This window comes from Aplidium turbinatum, chromosome 15, assembly GCF_918807975.1.
Source record: "Aplidium turbinatum chromosome 15, kaAplTurb1.1, whole genome shotgun sequence".
Lineage (NCBI taxonomy): Eukaryota > Metazoa > Chordata > Ascidiacea > Aplousobranchia > Polyclinidae > Aplidium > Aplidium turbinatum.
Window position 1 is genome coordinate 19,548,625 of NC_137486.1, and position 18,055 is coordinate 19,566,679.

The following is an 18,055-nucleotide window of genomic DNA, read 5'->3' on the forward strand; positions in this document are numbered from 1 at the left end:
GAACACTCCAAGTAGAGTTGCCAAGTTGTTTTTTAGAACATTTGTTGGAGCTGGTATACAAGTCCCCCCCCCCCCCCCCTTGGTAACTCATGACACAGAGGAATTGACCAAAACATGTGGATTGAAGTGTGTGAAGTGAGTGCGAACAGTAAAGCAAAGGTAAAGTATTTTCACCCTATATATTTGGTTGAGTCCTGTCTTTGTCATGAGTTACCAAGGGGGGCGGAGGGACTTGTATACCAGCTCCCATTTGTTTAATTAAAATCTGAATTTCACAAAGATGCAAATCCGGTTAATCAAAGTCTTTGTTTGAATATTCTATCTGCTTTACGAGTAGCTAGTTTGAAGTGAATGATTGGAACTTGCTAAAAAAAGAATTTATCGGTATGTTGTGCAAATGAGATCTTAATAAAGTTGTTTTTGGATCTGACTTGTGTTTTGTTTGATTTTTGTGTGTTATGTTTTTGTTATGTCTGATACGATATGTTCATATAGAATTTTCTAATACTTAGAAGTGAAAAAAATTTTAATATCATCAGTTTTTGCTAACCAAGCAAAAATAGGGTTGCCAGGTGATTGTTTAATATCTTTCCGTACACCGCCAGCCTTTACCTAAAAGGGCAACTAGCAGTCGCATCATTAGTAACTGTTGTTGTGGTTGTTAAAGTTAGAAATTTTTACAATTTAAAAAAATAAACAAAGTTTTTTTCCTCAAAAAATTTGTACCTGGCAACTCTGTGCTGGCAACAAATGCCAAGGACAAAATTGACTACATGTTTAAGGTTACTGAATATTTTTGCGTGAAATTTTACAGAAATACTCTAGCCTACATAGCAATAGTCAGTAGTCACCCTGTGTGATAATTCGATTTTTGATTTTTTTTTAAATTTCACATTGCCTTAAATTGCATATACAGACGAAATCGGTTAATAGTATACTGCTTAAACGTATCAATCGTTTATTTGAATCAAAACCTGAAATCTCAAACCAAATCCAATCTAATGTTAAGTAAAAACATTGGTTAAGCGTATACCGCTTAAAAGAATAAGTCGGATAAAAGCATCAGGATTTGCTTCTAGTTTGCCTACTTCATTCATTTAATCGTATACTTGTATCCGTTAGCAAAAAGAGAATGTCTCTTTTTTGCTTCGCATAATTGTCTGCAATGTTCAAAGGCGAAATGAAGTAAAGGTGAGACAGATGCATGCGATCAAAACAAAGACAAGTGTCTGTAATCCCAGGCCATAATATTATGTGCTAGACATCGCACTACAAAGAACCAATTTTCGCACAGCTGGGCTTCATTAAAACAGAAGAGCACACAAAAGGAATAATCACACTTCCCAATAAAGAAGTTTAAATGCTTTTGATGTCATCCGTCGGCGACTGGCCTTGCAAGGAAAGGACATGGACAAATTATTTCGGCTTGAGAGGGAAGTGTTGAAAAGAATGTGTAAAAGTTTAAACCAGAAAACTGTGGAGAATTTTTTTTTAAATTGCTGAAAAAAAGTAGCCTATTGTTGTGAAATGCAGCGCGTAATTTCATTTGTGCAGTTTTGTTCAGTTGAAGAACATTGCAAATTAATTATTTTACCAGACAGCGCAAAACACTTGAAAAAAAACCTTTGCGATTTCAAAACAAACAATGAGTGTGAGCTGTGTTTTTCTACCATACCACTATTTTCGTAGGCCCTTTTCCATACTCAAAACTACACAGCTTGTACGGAGCTAAAAATAGCCTGCTTGAATCAAAATCTTCAACTTCAAAGTTTGCGTTGTGACGTCACAGAGATCAGTGATATGAAAGATTGCCGATTTGCAGTCCGATTGCTGTAGTTTGCAGAAAAATGCTTTGATGGTACATGCTCTCGTACATATAGTATAGCGTAGTGATTTAACACAGAACTAGGAAACTCTTTGAAGTTTAACCAGAATTGTGGTAAACAGTTGTAGGAAGTATCAGTTGTAATGTGCGTTGCAGCCTAGTCAGCACAGACATCTTCTTAACATTACGCCCATTCACAATAAACCTTTTCTTAGTAAATTGGTTAAACGAATCAATCGTATAATCGTATCAAAACGTCTGGCAAATAGGTGATTCGATTAACCGATTTCGTCTGTATACATCTTTATTTCATCATCATCATCATCAGCTGGTCATGCCATTGCTGGCAGATGGCCTCCACATATGTTTCCACACCATTCTGTTTTTTGCCGTTCTCATCTAGGTGATGCCAATCTTTTCTTCTATGTCATCTTGCCATTTTCTTTTTGGTCTCCCTCTAGTTCTTCTTGCAAATCTTGGTGTCCATTCTGTGGTTATCTGGGCCCATCTGTTGTCTGTCATTCTTGCTACATGTCCTGCCCATTTCCACTTTAGGTTTGTTGCTGTTTCTATGACATCTTTGATAAAAGTTTTGTTTCTGATGAAACAAAATTTTTCTGACATCTGACGTCTTTATTCATTGCATTGTAACTCTCACAAATTGTTTTGAAATTAAGTATACCCTCTCGTGTTTCTTTACCACTTCATAAATCCACTTTGAGTCATGCTTAGCTCATTCTCAATATTTTTACGATTTCTTAACAAAATTATTCTCAACAAAATTTTCAGTTAATGACTGATCAAACTTAATGTTCTAAAGCAGGGGTTCTTAAACTTTTTTTAACGCGGACCCCTTGAAATAAATTTTGGTTTGCGTGGACCCTAGGGTGGCCAAAAAAAATTGAAATTTTTTATTTTTGTTTGCACACCCTCTCATTTGAGGAGGATTCATGAAAAAATGACACTGTGAAAATTTGAAGTGAATCCGACAAGAGGAAGTGCTCTCCCACCGACCTCAAAGTTTGCTTTTATTGGCATAATCTGTCAAAATTCCTTGAATATGTGACATAATTCTTTTTTGACTTATCTACATTGCAGTTGCAGCATTTTTGTTTTAACCATTGTTTTACTCTGAATTTATGATACAATAAGTGTTTCCACATGCAGAAAAACATCAATAATGCACAAAATAGATCACATTAACAAGCGTTTGGTATGAAATTAAATGCACTCAACTTTAGCGAAAACCGCATAAAAGTACGTTCACCAGTCACGATCGCAACGCTTTAGGTGACAACACATTGCCCAGAAATTGCAAGAGAAATGTTTGTAAAGAGTCAAGCCATTGGTTGACTTTATTGCACTTGTTGGAAGCAGCTTTCTGTGGTGTTCGACCACCTGATAGAGGAGCTGGCGCTGTTGTTCATTTTTTGTAAGGACTTCATTGAAGTGAGTAGCTAATTTGACTGCCCAGTGCCCGCTCTGCACAATCATTGACGGCTTTGAGATGAAGCCAAACTTTGCAGGCTTCTTTATAATCATCACGATCACGCCATGTGTCGACAGAAGCAGTGACTCGAAAAGGTTAAGTGAATGCTGTGTTACAAACTGTGCCAAAGAGAGACGTTGAAACTTGACAATTTTGTTTGGGGCAACACGACGAACATCTTCGGGAAATGGGTCTTTCTTAAGAGCATTAACGATTGCTTTGTTTTCATCATCTGTGTTATTATCATTGAATAAAGGTAGTGCAGCAAGATCCTCACTGATGTACCACAAGCGCAACCTCAACGTTTTTCTGCCACTTAAGAAATTGCATTGTCAACCTCTTTATAATCCTCTGTGAGCTGTAACATTGCTAGGTCATTTGTAGGGGCAGATATTGATGAAGGTGCTGCAAACCAAAAAGTGGCATAGATAGTAGTAGTTAATATTACTTCATGTGCAACTGTACTGCACGCAAGTGGCAGTGTAATCTTATTGATCTTCATCTCGTAGTAGAGACAGCGAAGAACCACACTCCAATCAGGCAGCTGACATGGCCCCTCAAGACAGTCAACAAATGGACACCCACTCTCTAGTGTTGACTCTCTTGAGGGGCCATGTCAGCTGCCTGTATGGGGTGTGGTTCTTCACCACCTCTACTACGAGATGAAAATCAATAAGGTTACACTGCCACTTGCTTGCAGTACAGTTCTTGTGGGTGAAAGCTAATATCGCTACCACTGCAAAGACTCACGTTGTTACCAAACTAAAACGCATCCATCAAGAGCATATAGGAGAATCAAAGCACAAAGGGAGACGAAATTCAGCTTCCTAGCTGACCTCAGAAGCTGACTTCACCCAGAGCTTAAGTGCATTATTTGATATTACACATGCTAACTGGGAATGCCACACAACAATACTAGAAGACTGCCAGTTTTTGATAGACCAATGTGGTGCATGACAGATACTGATGACAACAGAGGACCCAATGCATCGCAAAGCTGCTGCAAAGTATAGAAAGCGCAAAGATGATGAACAAAGACGCAACAGAAATCGCATTGATCCAGTACCATCAAGTGCTGCTGCTTTCTCATCTGAAAATGATCAGCAGATGATGAAGATTCTTCCAGTGACCCACTATTTGCACCACAAATCCAAATAACAGCAAAACAAAAGAAAACTCAGCAGGAGCAGCCATTACCAAAACGCTGCATTATCGATAATCCACTGTTTAATGCAGCACTGAACAGAACTATAACATCAAGTCGTCAAGCAATGATGATCATCACTCCTGATCTTGCTGCAGCTGGAATTGATATAAATGAATTGACAATGTCACATTCCTCTGTCGTGAATGCTCAAAACACCTCACGTGAAAGCCTTGCAGCTGCAGTGCGGAAAAAATTTAAACCAACAGTTCCACTTGTTGCTCATTTTCATGGTACCATTTGACTAATGCCACTGGCACAAAGTGCGACTCTTTGGCCATTGTAGTTTTTGGTGTGCATGTTGAAATACTGCTTGGCATTCCGAAGCTGCCTATTGGAACGGGATCACTAATGGGCCAAAAAGTAGTGGAATTCATACACGAGTTGTAGCAGAGCATTTAGCTGCACTTTGTTTTGACACAACATCAAGCAATATGAGAATCCACACTGGAGCTATCACTGTCGTGCAGCAGGCATTTAATCGAAGGCTGCTATTTCTTGCATGCCGTCGTCTCAAAGCCGTCAATGATTGTGCAGAGCGGGCACTGGGCAGTCAAATTAGCTACTCACTTCAATGAAGTCCTTACGGAAAATAAACAGCAGCGCCAGCTCCTCTATCAGGTGGTCGAGCACCACAGAAAGCTGCTTCCAACAAGTGCAAGTAAAAGCCAACATGCCAACAGCTCCATTAAATAAAATCAATGGCTTGACTCTTTACAAACGTTTCTCTTGCTTTTTCTGGGCAATGTGTTGTCACCTAAAGCGTTGCGATCGTGACTGGTGAACGTACTTTTATGCGGTTTTCGCTAAAGTTTAGTGCATTTAATTTCATACCAAACGCTTGTTAATGTGATCTATTTTGTGCATTATTTATGTTTTTCTGCATGTGGAAACACTTATTGTATCATACTGTAAATTCAGAGTAAAACAATGGTTAAAACAAAAATGCTGCAACTGCAATGTACATAAGTCAAAAAAGAATTACGTCACATATTCAAGGAATTTTGACAGATTATGCCAATAAAAGCAAACTTTGAGGTCGGTGGGAGAGCACTTCCTCTTGTCGGATTCACTTCAAATTTTTACAGTGTTATTTTTTCATGAATCCTCCTCAAATGAGAGGGTGTGCAAACAAAAATAAAAAATTTCAATTTTTTTTGGCCACCCTAGTGGACCCCCTTTGCGGCCTAGTCCGAGAAATTTTTTGATCAGCATGAATTGGACATAACGCGATAAAATTCAAATGAATTTTTAACAAAATTTATGTTATATTAAATTTAAGAAATAACGAATGCAGATTATTTTTCAATATTTTCGATTAAATTTCATTAATGTGAAGGATGCTGCTGTTTGTCTTGAACATGAACAATAAAATTGTTTCGCCTTTGATAGGGCAACACGCATGTCATTCTTTGTATCTAACCGGTTTTTGTCTCTTTGTTCTGATATTTACCAAAGATGAAAATCCTCACTCACATACATATGTAGTCGCAAAAGGGATTATAGCAGCCATGGCTCTCTTTTCCAAAAGAGGATATGCTTGCGTCAACGAACTCCAAAAATCGCCTATCCTTTTCGAATTGAAGGACATTCTTAATGATTCCATTGCCCTTAGTTCAATGAACTCATCTTTTGCAAGGTCTTCATCACTGATCGATTCCAGTTCAATGAGGAAAGAGTAACGTATCCATGCTGTATTTTTAATATCCTCTGAGGCTAAGCAATAACCTCTGAAAGAGTTTTGCAATGCTTCCAAATGTCTGCACATGTCTGTGTGCAGAGAAGATGGTAGAGCATTACAAGCTGCAGTTCCATTTTGAAGCATTAATTCTTCCAACGTTGAGAAATTAGAATACTTTCTTAGTCTCCAATCTTATTTTCCAGAGATAACCTGTCCTGAAAAGCTTTAAGTTTTTCAGAAGCGTCCATAGCTGTAACGGCAGGGCCTTGAATAGAACGATTTACCTCATTCATATGAGTAAAAACATCCGCCAGGCGCCAAGTAAGCTAACCCTTGAATAAACTCTTCACTGTCAAACTGCTTTGAAAGTTCAATGTTTTTGTCTCTTGGAAAAAAAGAAACTTCCATTCGAAGTTCAACTAAGCGCTTCAAAACTTGTCGCCTTGACAGCCAGCGAACTTCTGTATGATAGAGGAGAACTTCATCTTCTGCTCCCATTTCTTGACATTACCTCTTGAATATTCGATGGTTCAAAGCACGAGCTCTGATAAATTAACGATTTTCACACTACCAGACAAAATTTCTTTCAAATTTGTTGGGAGAGTTTTCGATGCTAATGCATGGCGATGTAAAAAGCAATGAGTAACGATGGCCTGAGGAGCTTCGTTTTTTAGCAAAGTGGCAAATCCAGATCTGGCCAAGCATTGCAGGTGCTCCATACTGTGCACAAACTACCATTATTGAAGTTTCTTTCTTTTACGCCACAAACTAGTTCGACCATTTCTAGGGCATATGGTTTTATCAAGGTTTCTCCAACTTAATCTCTTTTCTTTTGAAAAATTTATTCCATTTTTGAAATTATACACTAACATTTTCATTGTGCCTTCATGGACCCCCTAAAACTGGCCCGCGTACCCCTTGGGGGTCCACGGACCCCAGTTTAAGAACCCCTGTTCTAAAGTCACTGCAGTTCTTTGCTTTGGATTTCTTTGGTAGTCTGACAAAACAGTTTCATTCATTTCTTTAGGTATAAATCCAGCCATATAAATTTCATTACCGTACATAATTTGTGTGCATTTTAAACTGATGCCATTGAGTGCTTTTAGCATTTCTGGATAAATGTTATCCTTTCCTGCAGCTTTATAACATTTCAGATCTTGAATGACTTTCTAAACTTCAGATATCAATATTTCTTCTTCATTGTCGGTAATTTTAGGCATACATGTTTCTATCATCATCATATAATTCTGTTACACACTCTTCCCATCTACTCTTTATTTCCTCTTCCTCAAATAACAATTTTTCTTCTCTATCCATGATGCAACTGTTATGCTTGTTTAACTTTCAGTAGCCTACAGCTTCCAAAATGTCTCGATGTCTCAGAGTAAAACTCGAGACATTAGGCGGCCGAGGAGAGGATGAGACTTTGATTGATTGAATCTTTATCCTTGGACTGGGAAAGCTTTTTTCAGAGCTTAATCCTGGCAGTTTTACATAGTTGTAGAAGTAGAGGCTTTGTTTGAATTACTGACGCAGGCCCGGTCACCGAGAGTGACAGAGTGAAGTTTCTGATTGTTGAAGTTGTGTTGCCGAGAATTATTCTATCCATCAGATGCCGCTGAATAGAGAACAGTCCTTAACATGCGTTGCTCAAGTGCACACCCCGAGAGTCAAACCAGTGCCGCTTGATCTTGAAGCTTCTTCGTCCACGAAGGCAGATATGCTGAAAACAGTGTCTCAAGATATGTTTTGAGCCACTACATCACTACTTCGGAATGGCCCGTTTCGGTGAGTCCAATTCGGTGAGTTCGATTCGGTGAGTCCGATCCCTTAACCGGGGATTTTTTCAATTTTTTTTTTAAATTATCGGGTACCGTAGCCTAATTATCATTGCCGTTTTAGGGTTAGGGGTTAGGGTTAGAGGTTAGGAACTCACCGAATCAGACTCACCGAATAGTAGCAGACCCTCACTACTTAGCTAGATATCTCTCCTGCAACTCATTCTGTACCACATTGACATGCCCCAGCCAATGTTTAATTTTTTTTAGGCTTTTTTGTGATTTTGTAATCTCAAGTTCAAATCTATAAGAGCTGAGAATAAAATGCCAATTTGCCTGGGTAGTGGGTAGTTATCATTATTCGTATTGTACACCTGCACTTTAGTTAAATTTGTTTATAGCTTAGGTTGTACTGTATTGTGCACTTAATATTTTAACATTTATCAGGTCAAATTTTATTACATCGAAATGGTTTGTGCGGATTCATTAGCTCACCCAATTTTAGTAAATTATATTAGTCTAGTAGTAGTATGCTTGCTTTGATACACACAGACAAAGCTTTTCTATCAAGTATATATAAATAACTTCCTGTGGTATGATATGATATAGTTTCCTGTGGTCATCAAGTAGAATTTATTAGCATCGTCTTTGTAGGATACAGTGATGTCAGGTTTGTTTGAGACCATTTGTTATGGCTTTAACAGGACAAGTTGTTTCTTGTGGCAACTGGTGCATGGTAGCATGTACTATTGTACTTACTGAAGATGTCTATCAACATAAATTTTTAACAAGTAATGTTGCAATATTAGATTATTTTGGGAAGAAGCGATGTTTGAAATAACCCAATAAAGCATGAAAGCAAACTTACAACATTTTTTAGTAAAATTAAATGTTAATATCTGTTGAATAATGTGTAAAATCAAAACATTTAAAGCCTAAGTAAAAATTTATTGAAATTTATGATGGAAAAGTTAAAAAGACAAAGTATATATATTTTAAAATAATAAGACTCTTAATTGATGGAGGTAGACAGTGTAGAAAAATACCCTCATTTTTTCTGCCTCATACTACATTACATTATATCCACTCATGTACACATGAAAAAGGTAGTAGCGCTTATGCTAGTAAAATCAAGGTGGTAGTGTATGCAGTATGCACGCTACATCATATCATACACTGTCATCATTTGTTGACACAACTGCATTTATTTGCAGTTTGATTTATTAATATGTGTTATGTAGGCTATGTCATTGCTTTAAATCCATCTGTGCGTCGCATAACTTATACCAGGTGTATTTCATACATTTGATGATGCAGATATTTTGTAAATATATAGGACGATAGGTACAGCCTACAGGTAATTAAATAAAGTTTATAATTTAATAAAGCATGGCTGAAAAACTAAAAGAAGGAATCGGTCGAGAACTCAGGTATATGGAATACAAGTTACGCAAACGTAAAAATGGTGGAGAGAAAAAGAAAAAGCAAGCAAACTATCCAAGAATGGCTGATCCCACCAGCAGCAGTATATCAGAGGAATTTAAAGATGCTTTACCTTCAAATTGTGGAGAAGAGCAATTGCAAATGCAGGTGAATAATTACTAACTTGTACCTACTTACTTGAAGTAGAATTATTACTTACTGTAGTTTCTTTTAGGGGCCACTATTAAAGTTTCTCTCAGATATTTTGTGTCTTCCCTGGATACATGCTCTGACCAAACACCAAATTATATAAATAACCACCCACTGAATTTTGTTTCACTTACAAAGTGTACAATTAAACGGCAACAAATAGTGTATATATACATGATTATTTAGTCAATTTTCCTGTTGCTGTTTTGACATAGTTGGGTGTGTGAATAGAATAAAGTGGTACAAACCTTGAGGATGGTAAGAATATTTGATAAACGACTTCAACTTATGATTCAGATAAAATAATAAATACTATGAAAAAGAATTTGAAAATATTAGATAGCTTAGCCTATATGTGTTTAACTGTTTAATTTTTATTTTACATTGAATATTTTGTATTTATGGTATAATATTTGTAATTTGGTTACTGTTACGGGGATACATTTTCTATTTGTTGCAAGTTGCACTAAGTTACTATTGTTCAGAAAATCTAGCTTTGCAGCCATGTTATTGGAAACCTACCATAAATAGTTTAGTCATTAACTTTTTGTACGATTTATTAGGTTGCCCTGGCGATGAGTCGAGAAGAGGTGAAGGAAAACGAAAAATCAGAAGTTAGTGATAAAATTCGGCTTGAAATGGCTTTGAAAGAGAGTGCAGAGGTTGCTGCGAAAATGACAGCTAAAACTTCAACTCATTCCACCAATAACAAGGAAACAAGCGCAGACCCGTGGGGTGCTTCTGATGCCCCAAAACCAGCATTCGATCCATTTGCATCTGGAAATAATACACAGAATGGTTTTGGTTCTGATGCATGGGGAACATCAACTACAAGCTTGCCACAACCTGGCCAGCCTGCGTCTAGTCCTTGGGGAAGTCAAGGCATAAAATCAGCTGATGCTTTTCCATCTTCTGCAGCGACAAGTCAAACTTTAGATCCATGGGGTGCAAATCCACAATCACCCCAACAAGCGGCTCCATGGGGAACATCTCATTCAAGCTTGACTCCTGCTTCTTCAACGGTTGCTACTGCAGTAAGTGATCCTTGGAATACAGTATCTGGATCATCAACTTCGAATGGCATTGGACTTGATACAAAACAACCAAGTGCTGATAATTTTGATCCGTTTCAAGCTCAAACAAGCACTTCCTTTACACCAACTCAAACTATTGACCCACTGCATGAATTTGGTCAACTCACACTGCAGCCAACGCAGCCTCTTCAGGCTACCACACCCTACACTGCCCCTGATCTATTCTCCAGCAACATCATGACACCACAACCGGCTGTATCACTCGCACCTGCCAAGGCTAATGGAAACAGCGTATTGGAAAACAAGGAGGTTAAAAAGGCCGAAGAGTTCCTTGGAGCGAATTCTGATCTAGTTAATATTGACAGTCTTGTCACCAAGCCTCCTTCAACTCATCCATACATCTCTTTAAACACATCAACAACTGGTGCGATTGGTGCTAACCGTAACCCGTTCAACTCAAAAGGACCTTCCAAAAGTTTGAACGAAATGAAAGGAGCGAATCAAATGGCATTCGGTGGACAAGTCCAAGCCCCCCAGCCAACTTATCAAGCCTATCCGACGTCAATGCAACCTTCACCGATGGTCATGCCACCAGCAATGAGCATGGTGCCCCAGCCTGGGTATGGTATGGTACCCCAGCCTGCATTAGCATCCACTAATCCATTTGCTTCTACGCAAGCTCCCCAACAAAACAGTCCTTTTCCACCACAAAACCAGTCACTATTTTAGCGTTTTTCATGATGACATTTAAACTTTCTGTTTTTATTGTGATATTTGTAATTATGCGTTTTTTCTTGCTTTTAAGAGTTGACATGTAAGAAGTGGTTTAAACTTCATATTCTTGAAAGGTTTTCGTGAGACTTCGTAATTGTTTCTATACTTGATGGACATAGCGAGTTTTTCTGTGTTATAATAGAAATATCTGTCCATATGATGTTCTGTAGTGAAAATACTGAGTATCTTTTTACGTCGTGTGGTATTTTATTGTCAGATAGTATGTTGTCAGCTTGGCATTGTGATGCTAATGGCCACTAAACCGTTATCTACTTCGCCATTTGTCTGAACCTGTAAGCATGGTACTTTAATGCGTCACTGCAGTTTGCAGCTTTTGTTGGTTAATTTAACGTCTTGTGACATTGAGCTGGTGTGGAGTGGATTAGTGCTGATGAAATAGGTAGCAGCGGAAATCTTGCGCATGGTTTCACTTGTTACAATAGGTGGAATACCTTGTAACCATTCAAGCCAGCAAGTTTTTGTTTTGTCATCAGATTTCCAGTGTCATCTACGTTTTCCATCATTTTTGGCTTGCGCTCCCACTCTTAAACTTTTTGCTATTGGACCATTTTATTTGTGAGGGCATCAAGCCAATGCAAGTACCCGGGGGTTTTATTCGCACGTTCAATCTATAACGCCAATCACAAAAAAAATTAATTTTACGTTAAAGTGCCTGGTAAAGTTGCCATGGTAATTCAAAATAATTTTAATTAATTTATGAGTTGTGGATTTTTTTAAACAAACATTTTAATGTTGTAATTACCTTGTTTGTCCTTTAATTTGACAAGTCAATTAGATGCTAATACGTAGATGGAAAGTTAGTTCAATTCGGATGCACTTGACTTTAATGTCCATTGTAATTCTCCATGCTCTTGGAAGTCTCAAATTCTTAAAAATAAGTTCGGTCCTTTTTACTTTTTTTAAAAGATGTTCTATCTCTAGCTTTGTTAGTTTTCAAGACATATTTCTAAAAGTACAGTGAAACCACTTCATGCTACTTAAAAATGCTTTTTGTTAAGATCATGACTTTAGACGACAGTTTTGTTATTGGCGACTATTTGTAGACTTATTTACTTTAGCTCCCTGTTCTTGGTAGAGTAGCTTTATCAAGTGGAAAACGATAGTGTTATCATCTTGAGCAAAAATTAACTTAGCTCACTGATTGTTCGAAGTTTTGTGTCGAGAAACCAACATAATACAATCAGAACGTGGTGTGTTTGTTTGCTAACGCCAAGCCGCTATTCAAAGCCAAAAACTTCATCGCTTTCTATGAACCTTATTTAAGCGTCTTTCTGACGGTTTCTTTTCGTTCAAATCGTTTTGGGATTAATGATTTATATAAAGTTTTGCTTAATGTGGTATACTGTATCGTCATCTAAGTTTAATAAGTTTCAGTGAAAAGTTATAGTTAGGTCAAGCCTCAAAGATGATACTGCAAATTTCTTCGAAGAATGAACGCACTCGGTTGTAGAAGTGTTCGAAACAAAATTTGTTTTTGATGCAAAGTCTCGTTGTCTTTGTTTCGTTTCGACATACAAGCAATTTCATTATGTGAGCTTAAAACGACAATTTAAACGCACGAGACTCTTAAGAATTCAGAAAGTCCCTGAAACTCCAAGGGCAGGGCCATGCGTAATGTTTTTTGAGAGGTTTGCTATTTTTGTGTTTCGGTATATTTAAAACAATGCTATTTCGAACTGTTTAGTTTTAGCGCAACATCTTTATTTAAATTTATGTTTTTGCACGTTGACAGTGGGATTTAAAGGTACTTCTGTAGTCTGTACCCAAGTGTAATTGAGGGTCCCGGAATTTTACCAGAGATTCAAGAGCTTAAGTTCCGGGATTTTAGATCCCTATTGTGATGTAATGCGTTGGCTCTTGTTTTGGATTCTTTTTCTTTATTAAAGTACCTCTTTTTCTGCCAAACTATCGTCTCAAGGATTCTGGTTGCACTCAAGTAAATTTGTTTCCCTCATCTCATTTGTTTCCCTCAACTGGTTTACCAAGAGTAAAGGTTTTCGATTGGTTAACCACTTTACCAAATGTTTGTTCAATGATAAAAAGTGAAGTTATTTTAACGTCAATTTAACGTTGTTCAAGCCTTTGCATCATTGGTCACTTGTTTGTTTGGAACACTTGATCTTTACAGTTTGAGATCATGAGCATACTCAGTGCTGCTCATTGGTGATAAATCCTTTCCACACTCTGACGTGAAACCAACGTAACTATGAATATCATTATCATTAAATGGATTTAAGTGCAATTTTCTTTTGCTGTCTCACTGCAGTGTTTGAAGTGGCCAGGCAGGACATTTGTGAAGCTGAATGTCGTTCTATGAACAATCCTCTCAACGTGTGTGTTTGTTTGTGTAAAACAATGGTAATGATGAATGCTTTCAAGCGAAAGGTCCTGTGTTCAATACCACGTCCAGTCGTCCATGCGCTTGTCTTCGATGACGTCACTGCCTACGAATCTTATAGCCTGAGGATTTCCGCAGACTAAGTTAAAAATAGCTTTATAGCATCATCATGATGTTGATGATGATGAAGTTAAAAATAGCATTATAGCGTTGGTCAGAAATTATGAGATAACGCACTTGGTCAAACACAGGTTTATAATCTAGCTCTGAGTAAACAGCTATGTTTTTATTGGTGTATGCTGTACTTGCTAACTGTGTTGTTATCGTGTTGTTAACTGTTAACCTCTGGGGCTTGTGCAGTTCATACTCTCGCTGACATCGAAATAACGTTAAAGCGATATAGTTTATGATTCGGGGATCATTGACACGGTTGAAGAGTTAGTTTATACATCGTTGGTGGAGTGTGTCCGCTCTGAACTTGTTGATGGTACTTGAAGCATGCTTGATTGGAAGTGAGGCAGTCACATCAGGGGTCAGCAAAGTAACGTCCCAGAGAGCAAAATCCGTCATTTGACGTATTTTGCTGTCTGGGGTGAAGCCACAACAACATTGAATCGACATTTTATTAAAAGTATAAAATTGCGCTATTGCAAAGAATCCTGTGTTGTGCTTTGCAACTCCACCTGAAAAGTTGTCTTGTCACGTCGTTTTAACGTCGTCAACTTTCAATGATGTTTCAGTCGGGTTTCTTCCAATGCCACGAACGAGACGAGTTGCCGAGCAACCGATTTTTTCAGTAACCGGTGACGTCACAGGCCAAGTAAACCACTTAACTACTTCCCAGTCAGAAAATGAGTCCTTTTTTTATGTTGATTCAATGTTTGGTGACTGAAGTTTATTCTACCATCTTATGCAAACCTTTTGCATTGACTAACAGCGGTGTGAGATGTAAGGTCAATATGACAAGTCGTTGTGTATTCCAACTAGCAAGTCACTCCTTTTACATTGATCGAACGTCTGCACACATTAAACCAATGCAACAAAAGGTCATGTGCTGGCTAGCATGTGATCCTATTTTGTCTAGTCAAGAAAAACACGATTTTACTTTGGTAAACAACCTCAATTATCTGGATGATCTCATCGCACGATTTGTTTACTTCATTTCTTATGTAGAAATTATCTCTGCCGCACTTCCACGTCAATTGGTTCACCTTTGTAGTTAATGTGATAGTACCTGCGAAATGGATTTACCGGAATGCCAACGTGGCTTTGCCCTTTTTCAAAGAGAACTTGAGTTTTAACAAGCAACCAACCATGGTTGCTGTTGTAATCGCCCGTTATTTAGCAGTGAAGGTACTTAGCGTTTGTGACGTTTAATTGTTTTTTTGGAAGGTGGTACAGGTTGTTAATCAGCTTATTTTTTCCTGAGAAATATTTCTCTTTTTTGTGTTTTTCCTGTTCCATTCTGTAGCACTGTTTTTTTCGACCGGCGTAACAGTTCTTTAGCTGACAAAACTTGTAAAATAATAAACAATTATAAAGGTGGTGATTGTTACACATTACAGGTGTTTGACAGCAAATTAACCGCTTTTTAACATTGATTCAACGTGTGCAGACATTGAATCAATGTAAAAAACGATTGATTTATTGTCTGGGTACTTGTACAAAATAAAGTAGCCTACCATCCTACCGTCTATAATATTACACACCCCCATTGCGCTTAGGGCTGCAGCCATGCAGTTTTCTTTCAAGTTTGCTGCAATGGCATATCACCATCACGTGACAGCGATATTATCTCATGAGGTTTTGTGGAAAAGCTATTTGTTTTCGCCGAAACACCGGTTGAAAACCGCAGCTTTGTAGTGTTCCACTCATCTCGTGCGCCTCTTGTTTTTCGCGTTTTCTTTCTACTTGCTCAATGTACTGGCTATAACTTCGTGTTTTAATCAGCGGTACAGGCTTCCCTGCCTGCTTTATCAATAATTCATGGCAAGAGTGGGTGGTTTGTATTGCTATATGATGCTAATCTTGGTACAATCTTCATTTTTCACGGAGGCGTCGACAATTTAGTTTTCATATCCATAAATCGCGTAGCTTAATATTTAAAAAAAAATGTATAAGTTTCCGGTTTGTTAATGTTGACTGATATTATGCAATGTATTGTTGCACAATGTTAGATTTTCGTGTATGATATATTCATGTGTATTGTGTAACTTGTAAATATATTGTTGCACTGTCCCGTCATATGTCCTACATCTAGGAAATCTGTATACATATTCTTTCATCTCATTGTGTTATATGTTTCCTTAGTTGTGGCTTTGTTCATTTGTAAAGAACGCCTGAAGTAGTCGTTCTCAATAATTTTTTTACTGTCAAGAGTCAAATTTGAAACCTTGAATGACTCAGCAACATGCAAACAACTCAAGTTGTTGCTGTTCTTTTAAGTCAACAACTAATCGCAAGAGACTTAACTTTGTACAGCAATGTTAGTTATGATTTTAAGATCCACAAGAATAGTGAAATGTGATGTGGGAAAAGCTGGCTTTTCATTGCTGTGCTTTTGCACAACAACCAAAAGACGGTGAGAATCACTGGTCCAGTGATTGGTCCAATCATTTTCTAGCCCTTTTTCAGCCAGAAAATCATTCCCTTGCATCGATTCAACGTCAGTGAACATTTTGTTTCAGCGTGATGTCATTGTGTACAACATGCGTTTTAGCAGAAAAAAAAATCCAAATTTTGTTGCCCTCGTCTTGCTAAGGCCGCTTTTGTTTCATACCCGTTTGCGAGGTCTCGCGCGCATCAAGCTGTGATTCTGTTCGCTGAGACGTCACAAGGTACATATAGTTGTGACCAAAAGTTTAAGACCAGACTTGATTTATGACGATTTTTGCGTTATATTAAAATACTGCATCAGATATAAGATGATGCATAAAGATGATGCAACTGAAACAATATATGATGCAGTATTTTGAAGTAATGCAAAATCGTCATAAATCAAGTCTGGTCTTAAACTTTTGGCCACAACTATATGTACCTTGTGACGTCACAGCGAACAGAATCACAGCTTGATGCGCAACGAGACCTCGCAAACGGGTATCAAACAAAAGCGGCCTTAGCGAGACGAGGGCAACAAAATTTGGATTTTTTTATTGCTAAAACGCATGTTGTACACAATGGCATCAAGCTGAAACAAAAAACTCGCAAAGTTAATTTGGGTTTCCCCGCCCTTTAAAGTTTGGTTTGAAAAGCTGGTTTACGTTTGTGTAAGATCAGACATGAAACAAAAACGCAAATATCAAGGGTATATTAGTAACTGTCATTGGTGGTGCCGTATGGTGTAGTTAGTGTCATATGAATATAAATAAACTGATATGTTTTACCTTGCATGATATTTGGGCTCTGCAAACCGGTGTGCAGGACATAGTTTATTGACATCTGCTGTCAGAGTTGCCATGTCGGTTACTAACTTTTCATGTTATTTTCAACAAATGTTTTAAGATAAAAAAGTCATGAAACCGCAAGAAGTATGTTTCTTTCAAAGCATAAAAAAATGATAACCACCTGTGGCTTTTGATAATTAATAAACATCAGCAAGTAGTCTTAAGGGGTTTCAACACAACACAATAATATGTAGTTCTGCATGACGCTGACCTTGCAAACAGTATACGGTACCTTGAGTAAAGTTTCTTTTCTGTGTTTTACGGGGGCCGGACAATAATCGGCATCTGCAAGTGTTCGGAATTCTGCTGGAAGAGGTAATCTTAAACATCTACTGATAGCAAGTGACAAAATCTGAAAGCATTTGTTATTTCGTCTTTATAGCACCATCGACAGAACAAGATAGTGTCCAAGAAGATGTTACAAAGGTTAGTGGTGAGAAAATGTGGTAGATGTAACGAGTAACATGATTTTTTTTATCAATATCTGGTAAACCAATGCTGATTTGATGACTGGATGTCAGTCACGACAGCCAGTAAGCATGATTTTGTCCGCCAATTTGTCAGCATGGTCAGCCTGAGGTATCGCGATTAATCACACTTGTCATTCAGACAGTAACGTCACTTTTGCGTCCGTGAATATTGGATTTAAATAAATCAGCCTATCACTTGACAGACATTTTGGAATTAATTGTGTGATCAATCGATTTGAGACGTCTGTCTGCAGCAACCATGTAACGTTTATCTAATCTCCAGCTACGTAGTTTTAAAATATAAATACTGCAATTTTAGGACTGTCTTTAATTTTTGTCACACAACTGGTAGAACTTCTTTCAGTT

At 37.7% G+C, this 18,055-nt stretch overlaps 1 protein-coding gene across 1 annotated transcript; it reads left to right on the forward strand.

Moving 5' to 3' along the window:
- Positions 1 to 9,320: 9,320 nt before the first annotated feature.
- Positions 9,321 to 17,163, forward strand: LOC145784143 (epsin-2-like). Its single transcript, XM_082595900.1, has 2 exons — positions 9,321 to 9,567; positions 10,173 to 17,163. The coding sequence occupies exons 1-2, from the start codon at positions 9,367 to 9,369 to the stop codon at positions 11,370 to 11,372; spliced, it is 1,401 nt and encodes a 466-aa protein (XP_082452026.1). The 5' UTR covers positions 9,321 to 9,366; the 3' UTR covers positions 11,373 to 17,163.
- Positions 17,164 to 18,055: the final 892 nt, after the last annotated feature.

What these genes read in the sequence shown, in the direction of transcription:
- LOC145784143 (XM_082595900.1), top strand. Translation starts at nt 9,367, where the DNA reads ATGGCTGAAAAACTAAAAGAAGGAATCGGTCGAGAACTCAGGTATATG. An exon ending in AAGAGCAATTGCAAATGCAG is followed by an intron (nt 9,568 to 10,172) that starts GTGAATAATTAC and finishes ACGATTTATTAG; the next exon opens with GTTGCCCTGGCGATGAGTCG.